Source organism: Carex rostrata, chromosome 1 (genome assembly GCF_964058835.1).
Source record: "Carex rostrata chromosome 1, lpCarRost1.2, whole genome shotgun sequence".
Lineage (NCBI taxonomy): Eukaryota > Viridiplantae > Streptophyta > Magnoliopsida > Poales > Cyperaceae > Carex > Carex rostrata.
The window spans coordinates 12,494,582-12,516,361 of NC_135918.1; the positions used below are offsets into that span (position 1 = coordinate 12,494,582).

At 31.4% G+C, this 21,780-nt stretch overlaps 2 protein-coding genes across 2 annotated transcripts; one reads left to right on the forward strand and one right to left on the reverse strand.

The window, feature by feature from the left end:
• The first annotated feature begins 10,983 nt into the window (after positions 1-10,983).
• On the forward strand, positions 10,984-12,231 carry LOC144560142 (F-box protein SKIP23-like). The gene has a single exon (XM_078309348.1). It carries the CDS (start codon positions 10,984-10,986, stop codon positions 12,229-12,231), a length of 1,248 nt encoding a protein of 415 aa, XP_078165474.1.
• Positions 12,232-19,927: 7,696 nt separating this feature from the next.
• LOC144566505 (B3 domain-containing protein Os12g0592300-like) lies at positions 19,928-21,696 on the reverse strand. Its single transcript, XM_078316542.1, has 4 exons — positions 21,595-21,696; positions 21,018-21,460; positions 20,451-20,707; positions 19,928-20,337 (listed from the first exon to the last, which is right to left on the reverse strand). The coding sequence occupies exons 2-4, from the start codon at positions 21,103-21,105 to the stop codon at positions 20,080-20,082; spliced, it is 603 nt and encodes a 200-aa protein (XP_078172668.1). The 5' UTR covers positions 21,106-21,460; positions 21,595-21,696; the 3' UTR covers positions 19,928-20,079.
• Between the last annotated feature and the right edge of the window lie 84 nt (positions 21,697-21,780).

Genomic DNA, 21,780 nt, shown 5'->3' on the forward strand with positions numbered 1-21,780 from the left:
TTGCAAGGTGTCTAATATGGCGTTATAAGAATAGCAGTGTTGCAAGCCTTCAGGATTTGTCTATTTGGATCATTGTAACAACTACTTTTCCATAATTAACTTGATTAAAGTTAATGCCGTTAATCCCCTGGTTCGAATAATTGTTAGTTTCAAATTTTCTCTTGTTTTATAATTTGTTATTACATCCATGTGCTCATAAGAATACACAAGGAACTCTGGTATATACATAATTCTGTTTTCATTGAAAGCATTATTATTGTACTGATATGTTAAGGTGATCATATCCAAAACATAGCTAACATGTAAAGATCTAAATCTTGGATTCCCCAACATCTACGATTTATTAACAGCAATAGTTAAACAGTGACAGAAGTACAGCGAGAAACCAGCCATTCATTTAGTTAAAAATCATCAAATGTTGCCACTGTACAATAATGGAAATTCGAGATTTGCTGCAAAATTAACATTGCAATTAAGCATAGAGAAATCTAAAACATGGTGTTTGCATTTCAGTACTGTTCCTTTTCCAACTCTTCTTTATCCAACATTTGCATCCATCATCTAAGCAATCAATTAATTTCTTTTCTAGTAGTTGTATGTATCCCACAAATTTCGGTCATTGGATTGATAAGCCCCACAAAAAAGAGAAGACTCAAAACGAACAGGAAATAAGATTTTAGCAACTAACAATACAACTATACAAGTCATTCAATTCTTCAACGAGAAAGATAAGACCCAAATAGAACGGCCATTTTTATTAATAACCTAAAAAAAACAAAATTTTAAAAATAATCATGCATGCGGTTTTTTTTTTTAAAATGCCCCGACCGTCTGGGCCTGGGGCGGCCCAAAAATCAAGCGGACCGCCTGGGCCTGGGAAGGGCCACACCCCAACCAGACCGCCCCTGTCAGGGGCGGTCCTCTTATTTTTTTATTATTTTTTTAAGAGAGATCTTAATATTTTTTATTTAAATAATTTTGTGAAAAAAAAAAATTTTATGTTTAGAATGTATGCCAAAAAATAAGACATTTGATATATTTATGAGTGAGATTCGTCAACAAGAAAGATAACTAACAAAATAACAAAGAAGCAGTAAACTACTCAAAAGGAATATTGTTTACTAATCACAAAACCATCTTAACATTAACATTTAATAAACCCTAAATAAACCTAACATAGGGAAAATAAACAAAACCAAGAGTCCACGTACCCCTATCAACGCTAAGATACCACTCGACACAAACTCGTCCCAAATTCTACTCCGTGTGTACATATTTTGTTTTGTTTAGTGAAATAGTGAACAATTTTGTAGATTAAAACTTGGTCTGATACCACTTGATGCAATCTCGATCTCAAATCTCAACTCTGCTAATTTCAAATAATTTAGTGAAATTAGAAACAAATATTGTACTAAGTAGCAAATAATAGAAACCTTAGAAGAACATATATTTAAACTCCTTTTCTTCTCATACAACATTCTTCTTATATAACATATTACATTCAACATTGAAAATACTAAAACATTAATTGCAACATAAAAAATATGCAAACATAAATATTATAAGAAATATGTAAACATAAATAACTTAGGGTGCATTTGCATGAAGGCTTAGATTTATGAAAATAGTGAGTTAATTCAAATTTGAGATAATGAGCTAACTTAATTTTTGGTTGAATTAGTAGAATAGCATGCTAAATTGCTAATCCATTAGGAAATGAAAAAACAAAGACTATCTTGGAAATGCATCACATTATGACTTTGTAAACATCTTCAAATTGGTCCCATCTTTATTAGCAATCGCATGTTTTTCAAAGCGAGTTTGAATCCGAATCTGAATCCGACTCAAGTTAATTCACGTCAGTCACATTTTCTATATTTCTATCCGTCTAATTCTATTAACATAGAATAATATAAGGAACAATTTTTTTTTGTGCAAGAAGCCCGTAGGCAGTATGTATTTCATAAGGAACAATTTGTACAAAAGTAAAAGGGGGCGAATAGAGGCCTTCCTAGGCCTAAATACAACAATGCAGAATGCATTTGAAAGAACAGCCTAGATGGTGCAATTAAGGTGACATTGTCTGCAGTGTGATGGAAGATATCAGACCTGCACCTTTCATCCAAATCATTATTGTTGGGGATACCCCAAGAGCTGGTGTGGTGCGCCATGTAGAAGAAAAAACACCAATCCCCATGACAGCATGATGCTCACAGCAGATCAGAAATATCACATCCCTTTTTTTTTCCTTTTTTCGAGGATAGATATATCATATCCCCTTATCACAGAATACCAGGTTTAGGGTTTAGAGTTTAGGATTTAGGGTAAAGAAATACGATTATTTTTTGGAACCCTAATCGTATGTAAAGAAATAAAAAACTAAAATGCTAAAAACAGCCGACATTTTTATTTTTACCCAAATTTTAAAATATTTTAATAAAAATAACCATATTTTTGAAAAAAATTTAAAAATGCCCAAAATGCGGAAAAATTCCACACCCCGGAATAAAAATTCGGGAGTGCGGAAAAATTCCGCACCCGGGAATTAAAATTCGGGAGTGCGGAAAAATTCTGCATCCCGGAATAAAAATTCGGGAGTTCGGAAAAATTCCGCACCCCGGAATTAAAATTCAGGAGTGCGGAAAAATTCCGCACCCCAGAATAAAAATTCGGGAGTGCGAAATTTTTCTACGACCCGGCCTTTTTTTTTTTGGTCTTTTGCAATAAATAGGTGTTTTTTTTTCTTGTAAACCCTACAGACCAATCAAATTGGAATAATTATAAAATTAATTTGGACTAGTTAGGCATAGATTAAATTTTGATTAATCTAACAAATAAATGAGGAGGTTCTAAATTTTTGTGCCTCCTATCCGAGTTTTTTAAAAATACCCAAATTTATATATATTTTATTATAAATAACCACAGTTTTGTCAAAATTTTATTTTTACCCAAACCGTACAGAATATTTACGGTTTCAATTAAAAATTCAAACTGTAAATATTCCTTACGGTTTGAATTTTTTTTTTTGAGTTTTTTTTTTTAGCCCAACTTTGCACCTCCGGTTCACATACCAAATAGAAGAAGATAAATTATACTAATAAAGCACGTTCTTAAGTAAAATAGTAAGAATAAATAATGTCAAAAGTTAAGTTTTAATTTTACTCCAACTCTCCAAGTATGTTAAGTTTTAAGTAAAATACTTTAAGGCACTTTAATCTAATATCTCAATAAATCATAAAAAAAATTACCACTACATTGACTTACCAAAAAAAAAAACTGTCATTATTATTTAACATCGTAAGGTGGCATTAGTTTGATTACAGAAAAAAAAAATTTTGAATGTTTACAACAACTTAGATCACATTTTTTATTTATTAAAAAAATATTATAATCTAACTTTAAACCTTCCGATTTTAATTATATTGTTTCCGGTACATATATCATAACGAAATTTTTATAAATACCCAAAATTAGTAATAAATTACGGATTCTACCTTTTTTTGCAAAAGATTTCAAAAATTACCCAACCCGGTGCTCCAATAACAGGAAATAGCCAATCTTTTCGGTGCTCCAGTTCCTGGATCCGTTGAAAATGCCCGGTTAATGGTTAACTGGAAATTTTAACCAGTCCAAATTAATTTTTTAATTTATGCATAACCAGTCCAAATTAATTTTATAATTATCCGAATTTGATTGGTCTGTAGGGTTTACAAGAAAAAAAAACTCCTATTTATTGCAAAAAACCAAAAAAAAAAAGGCCGGGCCGTAGAAAAATCCGCACTCCCGAATTTTTTATTCCGGGGTGCGGAATTTTTCCGCACTCCCGAATCTTTATTCCCGATGCGGAATTTTTCCGCACTTCCGAATTTTTATTCCCGGGTGCAGAATTTTCCCGCACTCCTGAATTTTTATTCCCGGGTGCGGAATTTTTCGGCACTTCTGAATTTTTATTCCGGGGTGCGGAATTTTTCCGCACTTTGGATATTTTTAAAAAAATTTCAAAAGGCTGGTTATTTTTATTAAAATATTTTAAAATTTGAGTAAAAATAAAAATGTCGGTAAAAACAGTGGCTCACCTCCTTGCGCACCGAGAGCGGGACACCTGACAGCACACACCTCAACTCAAATTAAAGAGAGAGGGACACCTGACATTAGGAAAGTTACATCTAAGTCCATGTCAGAGGTTTATTCATAAAGCTCCCCCACCCCAAATATTTTAATAACCCCCAGTCAACCATATAATTATACAAAGAGTCCCTGAGACCAGACAAAAAAAAAAAAAAAAAAAAAACAGTATAACACCCCTTGCACATATATGTGGCCGAGTCCGCATTGTCTGCATTAACTCAAAAAGAGCATCTTTTGAGTAATGCATATCAGCAGTTTGATTGTAAACGAAGTTCATTCGGTCTCCGTCCCCTTGCACATATATGTGGCCGAGTCCGCATTGTCTGCATCAACTCAAAAGGAGCATTTTTGAGTAATGCATATCAGCAGTTTGATTGTAAACGTAGTTCATTCGGTCTCCGCCTATAATGATAATAGCAATCCGCTATAGCGCGTAGCGGTAATAGTAGTCTGCTATGTTATATGAATTTATTATTATTATTTTGCAATATAAATTAGCTTTAAATTTCAAACCGAAATTAAATTACATGAGCTTTTTTTTAAATTAAGAAGTTATATCAATAAATTTGAACATTGTGGATTGGACTATATCAATTAAATTATTTGTATCATGCATTGTGCGTTGAGCTCTTCAAAAATTAAATCAAAATCTAGTCAAAAGAACGACTTATTTGAATATGTAGTAAAATGATACTTAATATATGATAGTAGGATATTTTGAGTATAAAATATATCGATATTTTTGAATTAGGAATATTTTTAATGAAAATTTAAACTTTGTATTGGTTAAAAATGAATATTAGAACTTCTTAATCAATTTGGTATTTTTTTTTCTTCAAGAGATTTTAGAAAATATTTATTATTAGAAGAAATATAAAATATAATTTTTAAAAATAAAAAAGCGCTATGTATGATAATTTTTGCTATAGTTATGCTATTCGCTAAAGTTTTTTTTGTCTCTCCGCTATGCTGTTATAAATATTATTTAGAATCTTGATATTAGTACATATGTACATTAGCACGAATCTTAAAACTAATTGAACAGTCCAGAACTCCAGATACATTAATTCAAAAGATTCTTTTTTGAGTTGATGCGGAGGATACGAATTCTATCTGACCTTGCAAGTGAAGGCACATTGCAGGTCTCGTAAGCGATAAACAAAAAGCAGAGTGTCAGAAAGGGTAAGTAGAGCATTACTTAACACTGTGCTCTTTCACTTCATGTCTTTTCATTTCCCAAGCTGTTACATCAATTCATATAATGCAACAGTACAAACTGACGGACTGCTCTGGTAATACGAAATTTTTTATCAAAGATCTATTCAAATATACGAATCAAATTCAATGATTTAGATTAATCAGTACAGGAGAAGGGTTCAAATGCCTTCATTTTTTAAAATTTTAATAATTTAAAATTTAAAATTTAAAGTCAAAATAAAACCATTAGATATAATATATATCATTTTACCTATAAACATGTAAAAAAATTATGACATTTCAATTTTATTTTGATTGTCATCAAGAGCTTGTAAAAAATGTACTAATTTAGATGATTTCTATACGTTGATTTTTGAACTTATTAATTCACATAAAAACAAAATTGAAATGTGATAATTTTTTATGAGCACATAGAGAAAATAACATAGATCATATCTAACGGTTTTATTTTGACTTTTAAGTTTTAAATCTTGAGTTATTAAAGTTTTAAAAAATAGAGGCATGATGGAGGCACAAAAAATGAAGGCATTTGAACCCTCCTCATCAATATATATATTTTTATTTTTGAACTGTAAAAATAAAAAAAATGTATGTCACATTTCATCAATCCTAAGTGAATCTGATTCAATGAGTTTGATTCAAATAATTTTATTTTAATTCGATAGAAAAGATAAATAGTAGCTGTTACAGTTAATCAATCTAGAATTAGATCTTTATTATTGAGACCGATCCATTTCTAATCTAATTTTCTATGGCATCTATATTTTAGATTTTTCCATCAGCATCTTTTTTTTAAATAAAATATATCAATGGATCTGAACTATTGAGTCCAATCTATATATTTAGATTGGACTCATTAAGCAAGATATTTCTAGATTTGTTGGAAATGAAATACTCTAATATAATAATTTCTATAGATAAATTTTTTTCCTTATACTAAGCATGTACCTTTATCTGGAGCCGTATCCTGCCAGGTACCTAACTTAACACAATTGCAACGGATGGCTCATATTTATTCTCAGCCGATACTTGTTCAAAATGGCGCAGGGTAGTATTATTTGTGCTTTGAGATTTGTGTCAAATTTAAAAGAATAATTTTGGACCATCCGATTCAATTGTACTCAATCCGGTAACCTGAGGAGATATGAACTCCTTTATCCACCCCACTCATCACTCATCACTCATGTGCATGCTGAATATGAAATTTACAATTTTCAAAGTTATATACAGAAATATAAAGTGAAAACAGGAAGTTAATTTCTAATCGTTTTAGTGTATACAATTCTAAAAATGTCTTAGTGAGGATGTGATTGAGATATATATAACTTATCTGTATTTTAATTTTGAAACAAACTTTACTGCTACATGTAAGAGTTAAATAAAGCATATATTATATTTTGCAAATTCAAATCTAAAAATTATAAATAATATTTATTATCATCAAAACAGTATAATACCTTAATAAGTATCTATTATTAGAACTACATGCAAAACAATAACAAAGAAACAAAAAAACCAGCAATAACACCGTGAATCCATATCTTCTTAGGTAACAAAATAACGAGGAGGGTTCAAATGCCTCCATTTTTTTGTGCCTCCCTCATGTCTTCGTTTTTAATAACTTTAATAATTCAAAATTTAAAACTTAAAATTCAAAATAAAACCATTGGATATGGTCTACATCATTTTATTTATGCACGTGTAAAAAATTATGGCATTTCAATTTTATTTTGATTGTCATCAAGAGCTTGTAAAAAACGCACTAATGTGAATGATTTCTAGACGTTGATTTTTAAACTTATTAATTCACATAAAAACAAAATTGAAATGTGATAATTTTTTATAAACACATAGAAAAAATAACTTAGATCACATCTAACGGTTTTATTTTGACTTTTATGTTTTAAATTTTGAGTTATTAAAGTTTTAAAAAATGAAGGCATGGTGGAGGCACAAAAAATGAAGTCATTTGAACCCTCGTCCAAAATAATTTTGTTTAAATCCAAACCGTCTAATCAGAATCCAGACTAATTCAATCTAACATAAAATACACTGAGCATCTTTAATATTTGTGCAAATTCTGATCATACCGTCGAAATCTAAACAAAAATACTCCTATGTTCGGCGGACACATGAAATTGAGAACGAATTTGAGATATGAATCAAAATGAACTATCTGTTATTGTTCTCGTGAGAAAAAAAAAATACACATGAGATTGGAAACGGGTTAGTGATATAGTTTTATTTTTCTTCTCACGCGAACAATAATACGCACGAACAGGACCAAAAATTTTGACGTTCTCCTGCGGTCAAATGTACCCACTTTTTATTTATCTTTATTGTTAAGAAAATAAAACCATAGTCATGTTTCATCTAAATTTAAATTTCAAACTAAATGTCAATCATATCTTAAATGATGTCCACTCTCTTTTAAAAAATCGAAAGCATATTAAAGAAAGTCATAAATGATGACGTGGCATCATTTTTAAGGCACGTCTACTCTCTTACAAAAACTTGAAAGCAAATTAAAGAAAGTCATAAATGATGACAAAAATTTATCTGCAAAGGCAAATCAGCCATTTGTCATAAAGGCCACAAGGGCTGTTCATCAAGTTGCTATACCTGTCGAATTCATTTCACCTAATTAACTAAAATTTTGAGTTTACATGCGGACCGTCCGATCTGGTTTGGCACGTATATTAAAGAGCTCTGTTCATTTTATTCCGGATCAGATTGATTCGAATTATTATCAGACGATTCTGATATAAACTCAAAATTTGATTTAAATCGGATGATTGCCGGTAAAGTAACTTGAATTTTGAGTTTTGATCGGGATCGTTTGATTATAGTCCGAGCCAATTCGTCTGTCGTTGTTCACCAACCTATACATAATTAAATTTTAAGTAAGACTAAGGAGTCAGTTCTAAAAAAACAATTGTTTTTTCTAGACTAAGGAGATTTAATTAAAACAAAATTGAGTTTAGAATTTATAATTTAGACCTGAGAAGAGAAGCTTAAACTTAAAAATTCCGATAAAAGAAGTTAAAGTGGGAGATGTTTAAAGTTCAAATAGGCTTAAGAAAAATACAATAGAGTTTCAGTAGCGAGACTGAATCCTCTGTCTCTCTGGAGGCACGAATTTCCTACCTTCAGAGTCACTGTTAGTGGATTCTCAATTTAAAAATTAACAGTGACTGACCCGATCCGCAGTGACGGAGAAAGCAAGTGATCTCCTTCCTTCAGTAGCCTCTTTTTGAGTTTTGTATGGTTGCATCATTTATTAGGTGATGTAATAGGTTGAAATGACATGAAGCGAAAAAACATAATGTGAAGTCATGCAAGTTGGTAGTGTATTGGACAACAGTGTCAGAAAATAGTCTAAAAATTGCTTATCGTTTTGGACTACTTTAAACTATTTTTTATGATATTCTATAGAATTACCAATTTATTTATGAAGTGTCAAAATTTATATTAAAGATATCAAATATATTATAATTTTTAAATGATGAGGATATTAAAAAAATGTAAAAATTATTTCTTTCAAATGAGATAAAAATTTTAATCGGACGAATGAAAACATAATAGATGTAAAGTAGCTATAAAAGAAATAAAACATTACATTATTGTTTACAAGATTTATCCGATGTAGCACAACAAACAATTCATAAGTGTCTCTCCGCATTCGTATAATAAATTAAAAAAAAGGGTGATTGGTAAGAAATAATAATAATACATCTATTGCGAAATTCCAATTCAGGACAATAGACTTACAATCAATTAATATATAAAATTAAATCCTCGCAGTTTGATATTAACAATCAAATTATATATAGGAATGCAAATCAATTACAATATATTCAATCGAATATCAAGTAATGGAATTTTAAATGAAGCTCAATAAAAATATGTCGCTAAAATTGAATTGAATATCAAGTAATGGAATCAAATTAAGCGGTTTTAAAATTGAAAAATAAATGTATTAAAATTAACTTAAAAATTCACTCATTTGACCGCTTGACTTGATATCAAATAAATTCAAAATGTTATAAATTTTACATGTAAACGCACAACTAATGAAGTAGATCGGTTTGAACGGTTTGAATTCATCATTTGAAGTCGATTCGATAGGTTTTAGAATTGGTGTTATATAGACTGAAATGACACTGGTGTTATAGTAACCATACTTTATAGTTTAATATATATTATGAAAAAATTAATGTTATTTACTATTATAAAATGAGAATATTTGTATTCGTATCTGATTAATATCTGATCCATATCCGTCTAATATCTGATCCGTATACGTATTCGAAAAATAAAAATGGATACAGATATTATTTTACCAATCCGTATCCGATGCGTTTGCACTAGGACTGGCAAAAAAGCTCGTGGCTCGTGGCCTGCTTGGTATTCGCTCGTGACTTGATCGGTAACAACTCATTCATTAGTGGATCAAGTTAAAATTAGCTCACTCGCTACATACTCGAGCCATAATTAATGAGTTTGAGTTTGGCCTGGCTCGGCACGAGCTAACTCGGTCGTTAACGAGCTATTTAATATACATAGTTTAATAGTTTAATCGGATCTGTTCACTTCAGATTGGGGATATTATGTTCTATGCATGTTATAGCCAGTGTTATGGCAATTGCACTTTGGACTGTGTTTAAGTTGATTGGTAATTTTATATGGAATATGTGTGAATTAATTATAAGCAATTAAGTTAATTTGTATGAATTTGTTTGATTTGGTATGCATGAATTTATTCTGTGAATATATTTGTATGAATTTAGGATTTTGATATATTTGTATGTATGAATTTAGATGTAAACTTAATTTATAGTTGATTTGCTTAATTACAATTGAATTAAGAGCATTCATTAGTAATTAGTCATATAAATATTATTTTGTTTTTACCATAATTGATAAAATGTGTTATGAAAATTTAAGATATAGTAGGAAAGAAAATATATAAATTTATAAATCTGTCAAGCTAATAACGAGCTAGCTCGATTCGCTCGGACAAATCACGAGTCGGTCTTGAGCAATAGTTTTAGCTCGGAACTTAAAATCTAAACTCGCTCGCTCAGCTTAATACACTAACAAGCCAAGTACGAGTCTAGCCTAGCTCGTTGCCACCCCTAGTTTGCACCCCTATCTGCAAGAGAGGGCGTGCGTTTTGGTCTTTTGAAACAAAGAAAAGCCCTGTCTTTGGGGAGCAGATCACCTGCCCCCCGGGGTGCAGGATTTTCCTGCCCCCTCAGTCACTGTGGGGTGGGGTCGGATTTAGAATGGGTGGGGCCGGGTTTAGAGTTTGGGGTGGATGAAGCCCACTAACAATGACTCTGAGGATAGAAAATTCCTGCCCCAGGAGGCAGGAGATTCGATCCCCTGTCTCTGTATATCCTCTCAGATACCGGGAAATAACGAGTCCTCGGAAAAATGAAAAGGTCTGAATATACCTGTAACTACTTACTAGCTGTAAGCCTGAATTTGAACCTATATTTAATTTAAAGCTTCTCCTGTTCCCAAGAATCTCTACTATTAAATTCCTTTTCTACTTCTTCACTCCATCGGCCCATCTCCATCCCCGTCCTCTGGATTCTTCCTTCCCCTTCTATTTTTACAAAGCACTCTAAAATGGAAGATTCAACATCTCCCTACTGGGCCCATCTACCATTAGCAGCGGTGCGTTTGATTTCACAAAAGATTAAATGCATCACTGACTATGTTCAATTTCGCGCTGTTTGCTCTCCATGGAGCGCTGCTTCACTTCCAAAGCCGTGCCACCTCCCTCACCAACTCCCTTGGCTGATGGTTCCGTCCCCAAAACTCTTCCAAGAGGATGACGGGATACGGCTGTTCTATGACCTCTGGGAAGCGAAGATGCGCAAGATTCACCTCCCGGAGACCATCGACAAGGTGTGCTGCGCCTCTTACCGTGGCTGGCTCCTGCTTGTGGCCCGTGGTGGTTCGGAGCTTTTCTTGCTGAACCCGTTAACTCGGGCTCGTGTCGAGCTCCCTCCGTTTACTATTCCTGTCAAACATATCTGGGATGGTGATGAGGAAGATATTAGGCGCTGGGGAGTCCCTCCACCCCGCAAAGTTGACTATTTGTTTAAGTCCATGATGGGAGATAAAGTGATCACCAAGGTAACTTTCTCTACGGATCTGACCGATCCGAACTGTGTCATAATGGTGTTCTTTCAGAGATTCAAGGGAATATTCTTCTGTAAGGTCGGAGATTGTTGCTGGACACAGGTTGCCCAGCCTCCGGCTCCGACCGCAGAGCTGGCAGATGCGGCATACAACAATGGGAGTTTCTATTTGCTCGATAATGGAGCAATTTACATATATAACCTAAACAAACACAAGAATCTGGGAATGTGTTTTTTCGAGCCTGAGTTACAAGCTGTGCCCAAGTTTTTTTTGGTTGGGAAATCCGGACTTTATATGGTTGCTGTTCATAATACTGAAGATGGAGGATGTGTGGGAGCAGAGGGGGCCACTGGGAAGCCTCCTGTGCAAAAAATTGAGCTGTATCAGGTCATAGAGTCGCGGATGGAGTTCAAACTGATTAATGACACAAGCGACATTGCTATTTTCTACGGAGATAACTACCACTACCTGGCTGTTGGTACTGATGATTGGGGCTCACTTGATGGTGGTGGTATATACAAGGAGTATGTGTGTTCGTCATCCGTTGATAATGAAATTATGCTGAATTATTTAGTTTTCAAATATTGGAATGTACATGAACCATGTTATGGCATATTTTTTGCCAAGCTAGATGAAGGCCGGTCTGACCCGGTGGTTGTGGGTGTTAGCAAGATGCCGCAAGTTTGGCCGCCCCCACCATCAATGTGGTTTCAGCCAAACTTTGTTTAGCCATCAGAAAATGATACTAATCAAGCTAGCTTTTTAATTAGGTAAAAACTCTAGTCTCTTTTGGTTCTCAAGTGAAGCTAAGTATTGTTAGGAAATAGTGCAGCTAGCAGATCAGTTTTTTGAGTCCCTTGTGCTGCTTTGGTGATGTTTTACCATAATATAGGTTGTTTGTAGTATGTTGGTGTTTATCCTTTTATATTTGTTATCTTAGATGTTTAATGGATACTGCTCCGTTATGTCAGAATTTGTGTTACTTTTGATTGTTGGTGTTTAATGCTTTTGTGCCATGCTATCTGGGATTTTCAAAGTCAATAATTAATTAATTAGGATTGTGATGTATTGTTTCATCAAAAGCAACATGCATAATTTAGAATGTATAGTTAAGATATATCTCTACCAGTTTTGACTGAACTCATTCCCTCTTAACACATTAAATCGAAAACAATTATGTACAATATCTCAATTTACATCGGTGTACCAGGAAAAAAAACACTGAAAGTAAAATATCTATCTAATTTACATTAGCACCTCAATTTACAGAAGTTGAGTATTTTCATGCAGTAACAATCATTATTTGTTATAATGAGATATGAATGTATAATATCTTTACAAATTTTGAGTGAACAGTGAACACATTCCCTCTTCTGTTATATTGAGAAATGAATGCCTAGCTTTTTAAGAAGAACCCAAATTTTGAGTGAACAGTGAACACATTCCCTCTGGTTCATATCACGTAATTCTGCAATTAAATTTCACCGAAACTGCATATGCTGGTAGTTTGGAACAATAACAGTTTGGGCAGCTTGCTGAATATAATTTTTTTATCAATTCAGATTTGCCTCAATGAAAATGCTTAGTTTCTAACAGGTAGCATTTTCTGGTTATTGCTGTTCATAGATTGTTGATGTTAAGGAACTATCCACCGAGATATTTGTATATGACCTAGGTGTTTGCTATGTCCTTTAATTCTCACCTTTAACGGAGCTAGTTTTTATTAATTAAGGTTTGATCTCTTGTTTTGTTAACAACCCTGTTCCCATAACTTACTGTGATTTTAATTTTTTTTTAAACTCATTTTACCTTGCTACCAGCAAATTTCCTATTTTCGAAAACACAGGTACAATATATAGAGTGCATTATTTTATGTCACTAAGATCTTATTGTTTTATGTTCCGACTTCTGAGTCTTTTATTTATTTTTTTTTTGTGTGAGAGGTTTCATTGAGCTTGACTGAATTTTGGAGGGTATATACAAACTACAGAAAGCTGAAATTGTCAAATTGATCAATATTCTGTTCAACAACTGAATTGGAAATGTTGCTGTTGTATTGCTATATATATATTTTGAAAAATTGGTAGTGACAACCAATGATATATTAATAGTTTTGATTACAACCACATATCTTAATTTATTAAAGAAATTATGTTAAACCGAACTTGGTCGGTTTTGATATATTATATATTGTAGGTAACATTTATCTTGAAATATTGATTATCAATATTATCTCGGATGTTTTAGGATGACGATTTATAAATTGTTACAATTTATTTTACAATTATAAGTTTAAAATTCAGATATTCAAAAATTCAAATTATCGATATTAACTACTTCAATTTCTTTTGCATAAGATCACTAACATGCAATTTAAAAAAAAATGAATGGATTATATATTTTACAACATTATGTCAAATCAACCACAAAATAAAACGTCAGTCATTTTATAGACTTCTGATTTTATGCAAATGAATTAAAAAAAGTTGAGTTTGGCTAGTATAACATCAGTTTCATTTCAATCTATATAACACCAATTCTAAAACCTATCAAATCGATTTCAAACAGTAAATTCAAACCGTTCAAACCGATCTACTTCATTAGTTGTGCGTTTAAATACAAAATTTATAACTTTTCGAATTTATTTAGTATTAAGTTAAGCGGTCAAATATGTGAGTTTTTAAGTTCATTTTAATACATTAATTTTTCAATATTCTTTCCACTTGATTTGATACTAAAATAACTCGAAAATATAAAAAAAATTGTATGTAAATGCATCACACATAATGTAAATTGGTTTGAACGGTTTGGATTAGTCGTTCGAAGTCGATTTAATAGATTTTAGAGTTGGTGTTATATAGACTAAAATGACACTGATGTTATACTAGCCAAACTCAAAAAAGTTACACAACCTTATGAATGCATCATCTATCAAAGTTTTGATTATTGTTAAACATTATTTATTATAATGTTAACAGAAAGGTTTCAGCAATTTGTAACAAAGAATCTTATTTTTTGCTTGGGATAAACTATATCGACAAAAATTTCTTTTGTTTTGACAATCATGTCAACTATTTAAATAATTATGAAAATAAAATATAGTAAGATTGTAGATATCTTATGTATAATTTATGTTGTTAAAGATGGATGCAATTTAAATAAGTACGTACATAAATGGAAAAAGTGTGGTCTCGCACATAAAAAACTAAACATGCTAGTTTGCTTGCAGCGCTCTCATGTTTCTTCTCAAAGAATTTCAACCATACATGAAGTATGGTCTCGTACATAATAGGAAAGCAGCATTGGGAAGGCTCTTTTACCAGTACAAGACTGGTTTTGTAATGTTCCATCATTATAAATTGATGTAACAGTTTGAAAGGATACATCGCATTTAAAAAAGTTGTTAGTAACGTATGGAAGTGGAAGCAAATGTCGATTTGTTTATAGCATTTAAAAAAAAGAGTGAGTCTATGGTACTATGCATATTATGATTTGACACCGTGTTACGGTTTTATATTTGAGTTTTCAAATCCTAACGGTCGATCCGAATTGTTTATCTTGTTATTCATATTAATATGTGTTTGGAGACCAAATTTTATATTTTTTGAAATTTTTTTACTACTTTTTTAAATTTATTGAAAATCACTGTTTTTGAATGGTCCAGAATTTTCAGATCAAGTGATTTTCTAAATATCTAAAAAACTAGTAAAATTTTTTTAAAAAATGTAAAATTTGGTCTCAAAACACATATTAATATGGAGAACAAGATGAACGGTTCGGATCGACCGTTAGGATTTGAAAACTCAAATATAGAGCCGTAGCACTGTGCCAAATCGTAATATGCATAGTACCATAGACTCACTCTTTAAAAAAATCTAAAAAAATTATATAGTTTTGTCAAAATACCATATATATGGAATTATGAATTTGCAAAACAACTATGTACACATCGCACCAGAGCGAGAAAGGTAACGTAGTGAAAAATAATGGGGGTAGTTTTGAATATTTAGTTCTAGACCGGGTTTTAAAGCATGTCTTTAATGTGGCATCGATTGCGGATCTAATAAATATCAGCTTTAAGCCTTTAACTAGGGAATGGCTTCGTGTGGGAGAAGGTAAGAATTGATGAAATACATTGAGGAGAACAGCTTGCTTTCACAGTATTAATTTTTTAATTAGGTAAAAATTCCTCTTTTGCATTATGTTTGGTTGTGGTCTAAAATGTGAAATAAAAAGTTTAGGTCTCGTTATAACACCAAATGTGCCTTAATTAAGCCGGACTAAGATGGCATAAGCCGATCTTTAGGCCGGCCTAAATTAAACCACCTTACATGGTGGTTTAATTTTTATTCTACCTCGTGGCCTAACTTAAATGATTATAATAATATTTTATTTGTATATAATTAGTATATAATTATATAATTAATATCTTATATTGTTAATATATTAAATAATTCTTAATATAATAATATATAATTAATATCCTTTTATTAATAATTAATTATTAATAGATAATTATATAATTATTATGTTATATTGTTAATATATTAAATATTATTATATAATATTGTAATATATTATAGTTATTATTAATATATTAATATCGTATAGTTAGTATCTTATTATTAATATATAATTATATAATTAATATCCTATATTGTTAATATATTAAATAATTATTATAATAATATTATAATATATTAATATTTCTTATTCATAATTATTATTTATATGTAATTATATAATTAATATGTTATATTGTTAATATATTAAATAATTATTATAATAATATTACAATATATTATAGTTGTTATTATTATATTAATATTATATAATTAGTATCTTTTTATTAATAATTATTATTAATTTATAATTATATAATTAGTATTTTATTATTAATATATAATAAATATTTTATATTATTAATATATTAAATAAATTTTATAGTAATATATAATATATTACAGTTATTATTAATATATTAATATTATATAATTAGTATCTTATTATAAATAATTAACCAATTTAGGCTTTCAAAACTTTAGTCCTCCACTAACTCTAACCAAACAAGGAATAGTTTAAGTTATGATTTAACTTTAGGTCTCAACCAAACATGAATAATTTAGACCGGTCTAAGTTGGAATAACCAATTTAGACCTCCTTGGTCTAATTTAGACCGGTCTCAACCAAACATGGAGTTGGTTCCTAAGTGAAGATAACTATTGTTAGGAAATAGTGTAGTATGTTGGTGTTTATCCTTTTATATATGTTATGTGAGATGTTTAATAGATCACTACTACAAAAATAGTCATTCTACAGTACACATTGTACACGGATTTGGCAATTTTATATAAAAATCGTGTAGAAATTGTAATTATTTGGAAGCCTGAAATATCTATGGGATCTCTAGACAGATATTTATTAAATAATCAGTGTAGAAAACCTTGAGAGAGCTACACGAACGTTTATTAGGAATTACACATGGATTATTGTTTAAATAACAGTGTAGAAAGCCTTGAGGGAGCTACACGGATATTTATTAAAGAACCTGCAGAAAGGTAGGAATTGTACACGGATGTTTTTTTAAATATGGTGTAGAAAGCTTGATAGAGCTACACGGACCTTTATATAAAGAGCCGTGTAGAAATGTAGAAATTGTACACGGTTTTATGTTTAAATAACAGTGGAGAAAGCCTTGAGAGAGCTACACAGACGTTTAATAAAGAACCGTGTAGAAATGTTATTTTAGGGTTTTTGTTATATAAAAGGCCTTCTCTTTCCAGCACCGTTTTGATCAATTAATACTCTCTCTCTCTATATTGAATGTTGGTCTGATTTCTGCGCATAAGGAGGCCGGATCTGAGATCTTTGAAAGTGAGAAGTAAAGAAAACGCCTAAGGTCTCCATCATCAGATCTGAGGAAAACCGTTGAAGATCAGTACTAACGCTGCTTAAAGATGTTTGCACTTCAGAACTGTAAGATTTAAATTACTTTTCTATTTTATTTTGGATTTACGAATTCTGGATTGCTTGTATTTTTTAATTGCAAAACACGTCATGAATTATTAAGATTATCATTTGATATTAGAGCAATCATTAATTCATATAATATGCTATATTTTTTTTTTACAAAATTAATTTTCAGTGGTTCGTATAAAAGCTATACAGATTCAATTAATTTTTTGTATAAATATTTTCTTATAATTTTGAACGAAAATTAAGAATTTGTATTCTCTATTATGTATGCACATATATGTTGATTAATGTCATTTGGAGATGCAATATGTTGAAGATCTTTAATCAAGAGACATCATGTCATAGATCACATGCATACTCTTTTTTGATATGTTGGATCTAATACGCCTTAGTTTGTATGAAATTTTGATCCAAACTTGATCATGTGGTTACTAAGTGGTAAGGATATAACTTTTATACAAACATTGTATTGGATCCCGAGGAGTATATGTTATGTTTTATCACATAAGATTGCATGTACAAAAGGTTTTGTATATATATATGTTGCATGAATTGTAATCTTCTACCTTTTCTTGTTACTAACTAATACCAAATTATAATTGTAGTATGAACCAAAGCAAAAGTGTTACACCAAGGAGCAGATCGACGATGTCAGGTGTATGTGGGCAAGGTGGTTTCAATTAAAATTTTGTAATGCTCAATATGGATTTGTATACTTTTGTATAATTTAGTGTACATAAATTATTTATACTGTTGTATAGTTTTGGAATTCTAATTTTAAATAGCTAGCAAAATTGGAGGCTAGCCACCAAAAAAAAAAAGGGAAAAAAAAAGACAATTCTACACGGACATTTAACTAAAGTCTGTGTAGAAAGATATTTAAACATTAAAAAAAAAAGAGCTACACGGACATTTAGCTAAATATCTGTGTAGAAAGAGTAATCGTACATGGCTGTTTATGTAATAATCCGTGTAGCTTGGTTATGGAGAGCGACGCTGACAAGCGTTTGTACACGGTTGTTTATGTAATAATCCGTGTAGCTCTCGATAATCGCACACGGGTAAATATATGTGTATAAATATTTAGGGATTTCTACACTCTCGCATTTCACACGGTAGAAAATCTGTGTAGCTCTTCTGTTTATGTCCGTATACAATCACTTATTCTGTAGTAGTGGATATTGCTACGTTTTATCAGAATTTGTTTTACTTTTGATTGTTGTCGTTTATGTTTTTTATTTTTGTACCGTGTCATCTGGGGTTGTCAAGTCAATAATTAATTAGGATTTTGTTGATTGATAACGTTAACAAGCAACCTCCATAATTTAGAATGTATAGCTTAGTTATCTATACCAATTTTGAGTGAACTCATTCCCTCTTAACAGTGCAACAAAAATTTAGCTAGAAACTAATCAATGATATGTTATAGTGAGGTATCAGCCTTTCAGGTATGATATCTTTACAAATTTTGAGTGAACGTATTCCCTCTTATCTGACTCTAGTGTCCAGCTATTAGGGAGGGCTCAATATGATTATAAAACAAAATCAAAGCAAAATGAGGTATGATTATAAATCAAAGCAAATGAGACCTACTCTGGTTCATATCACATAATTCTGCAATAAAATTTCACCGAAACTGCATATGCTGGTAATTTGTTACATAACAATTTGGGCCGCTTGATAAATACAACTTTGCAGCAATTCCGATTTGCCTAAATGAAAATGCTCAGTTTTTAACAGCCTTTCTGGATATTGCTGTTAATAGTTTGTTTTGTTAACTTGGATGTTGTGCTATTTGGAATGCCCAAGTTAATCTTGTTAATTTTTTCACATCTGATGTTTAATGGTGATTATTTTGTAACTTAAACAATTATGATCTGCAGTAGATTTTTTTATAATTAAAGCGGCATTATGATAGTAGCCAGTGTTTTACAGAATGCCTGTAAAAAGTGTGGCATTATAACAGTGGCATGTGATATTGGCATTTTAAGAGATAGACTATCCTTAACAATATGATTCCTTAATTTGGTATTGTACCAGTCTCATGTTTTGTCAGCATCCTTCTAGATCATCTATTTAAGAAATATCCCAATTATGCTCTTCAGCACCAGCTATTTTTCTGGTATGTAATATATGGTAGCCTTAATTTGATAATGTCTTATTGCTAGTTTTATTTTTAAACTGACCTAAGATTAATAATATCTGTAATGCAGCAATTTAACATTGACATTTTAGTGAGTTTTCACACACACGCCTAATGAAATTCATGGACCTTTTATTTTAACAGAAATCATATTAATAAATCTTATAACTATTGTAGCCTTTAGTAGCATTTCAGTAATTTACTATCTATACATCAAAATTAAGGCATGCCATTACACAATAATGAATCGTTCATCACAATATCTAGTTGTCTGACAATTACAACAAAACAATTTTTCACACCTAATACAAAAAGCATTGGAGATGCATATCTTTAGCGTTGGGGCCTTTACAAATTACACCCGATTTAAATAACAAGCATTGATTTAATTGCTATCTAACAGGAGGAATACTTCGCAAACAATCTCTAACCTCTCTCTCTCTATATATATTAGCTACTCACCCGATCAAATGAACTACCATTGTCAGACTTCCTTGTTTGTCTTTTTTCCTTAGTTCAAAAAGGCAAAGATTCCCTTGTTTCAGTCTATTTTTAGATACAAATTCACGCCAACCTCCACTTATGAACCTTGTAGTTTTAGTCTTTGAGTAGCTTGCAGTACATATATCACTTCTCTTATCTAAATCGGCAAATAACAAAGTAATCTTCTTCTTCCCGCTTTGAAGAACGTTGCAGGCAAAGCCGCTTGGTAAATTCTGGTACATATATAGTAACATGGGACAAGAAGATAGTAAGAATTATTTTGTGTACACTTGTTTCCAGTATTTCAATTTTTAGTAACAGTAACAAATGAAAAATGCTTACGTACCAGTCGACAATAATTATGTATATAAGTCTCAGTGTGAGCCAAGATTTTGACAAACAAGTAACTACCCTTTTGAGTTTTTCGGGCCATCCTGTTAGCAATCTGCTCTTGAGCTTTTGTCATATAGGTCCTCCGGGATACGACATATAAACAAGAATCTTTCTTAGCTCTATTATTCTCCCTTGTTTTTCTTTTTTTGAGAGTTTTGTGCTCTCCTTTGTCACTCTCACTCTCGCTCCCGCTTGATTCTTGAGCAAAAACTACAACAAGAAATTGGAAGGCATAAAAGTTCATTCTTTTTTTCTCTTTCATAGTAAGGAAAAAGTAACAATTAAATTAAATAAGTTGGCCTAAAAGGTTTGACCATATTTAAAGAAAGGTTTGTACAAAACTACATTATTTTCTCTCGTGCGGCTTGGTATATATAATTGGCCTAACAGGTTAATTGTAGTTATATAGAAGTTTATCGTACAATTATATTACAAACTTCCTTTTGAAGAGAATCAAAAACATTATTTGATGAAATAAATTCCTTGATGCAAAAATCAAATAAATATGAACAAGATATACCTAACTCTTTGTTTCCTCTTACCACAAATCCTTTTTCCAGCTGTGTGCGCTCGAGTGGCACGAGTTGAAATCTCGGTAGAAGATTCATCGGTGTTACTAGTACTGGAGGATAGAGAAATGATCTCTTTCTTAACCTCCCGTATCAAGCTATCGTTTGACTCCTCTGATTCCGTCTTTTTAGCAAAGAAAGGAGCGGCCTTTTGGCATCCACTCCGATCAAAGATAATCACTTTAAAAGAAAAGTTACTTTTGTATGTAAATACTAACATATCATTATCATATATTTTATTGGCCCTTACGAATTCTTTCCATCCAGATCGCAGAGCAAATGTGTCGTTAAACCTAATCATTTTCACGTGCCAAGCAATTCCGCTAGGACCTTTAAGTTCAATGTTTTTGCTCTTGGATCCTTTGAACATTTTTGCAAACTTTTTTGGAAAAATCTGCAACATTATAAGCAAGGAGATAAAGACAGTATCTGTCAGTTGCAGCGAAGAAAGAAGTAAAACTTTGAGGGACTGAAGTACAAAATACCACCGAGACAGTAGAATGAATTCTTAAGAATATGTATACTTACCATTGTGTGTATCAAGGAAGAATCCATCTGGACATAAAATTTATTCATCCTTGGTCCCAATTCGCCACTTCCTTTCATGATCTCTCTCTCTCTCTTTCTCTTGTTCTTCCCCTGTTTAATGCTGATGGCTCTCTTCAGGTACCAATACCATACAGGGAAACACAATAAAGTTTTATTAATTATTCT

What these genes read in the sequence shown, in the direction of transcription:
- LOC144560142 (XM_078309348.1), top strand. Translation starts at nt 10,984, where the DNA reads ATGGAAGATTCAACATCTCCCTACTGGGCCCATCTACCATTAGCAGCG.
- LOC144566505 (XM_078316542.1), bottom strand. Translation starts at nt 21,105, where the DNA reads ATGAATCTTCTACCGAGATTTCAACTCGTGCCACTCGAGCGCACACAG. An exon ending in AAGAGGAAACAAAGAGTTAG is followed by an intron (nt 20,708 to 21,017) that starts GTATATCTTGTT and finishes TTCTTGTTGTAG; the next exon opens with TTTTTGCTCAAGAATCAAGC. An exon ending in TACATAATTATTGTCGACTG is followed by an intron (nt 20,338 to 20,450) that starts GTACGTAAGCAT and finishes TATATGTACCAG; the next exon opens with AATTTACCAAGCGGCTTTGC.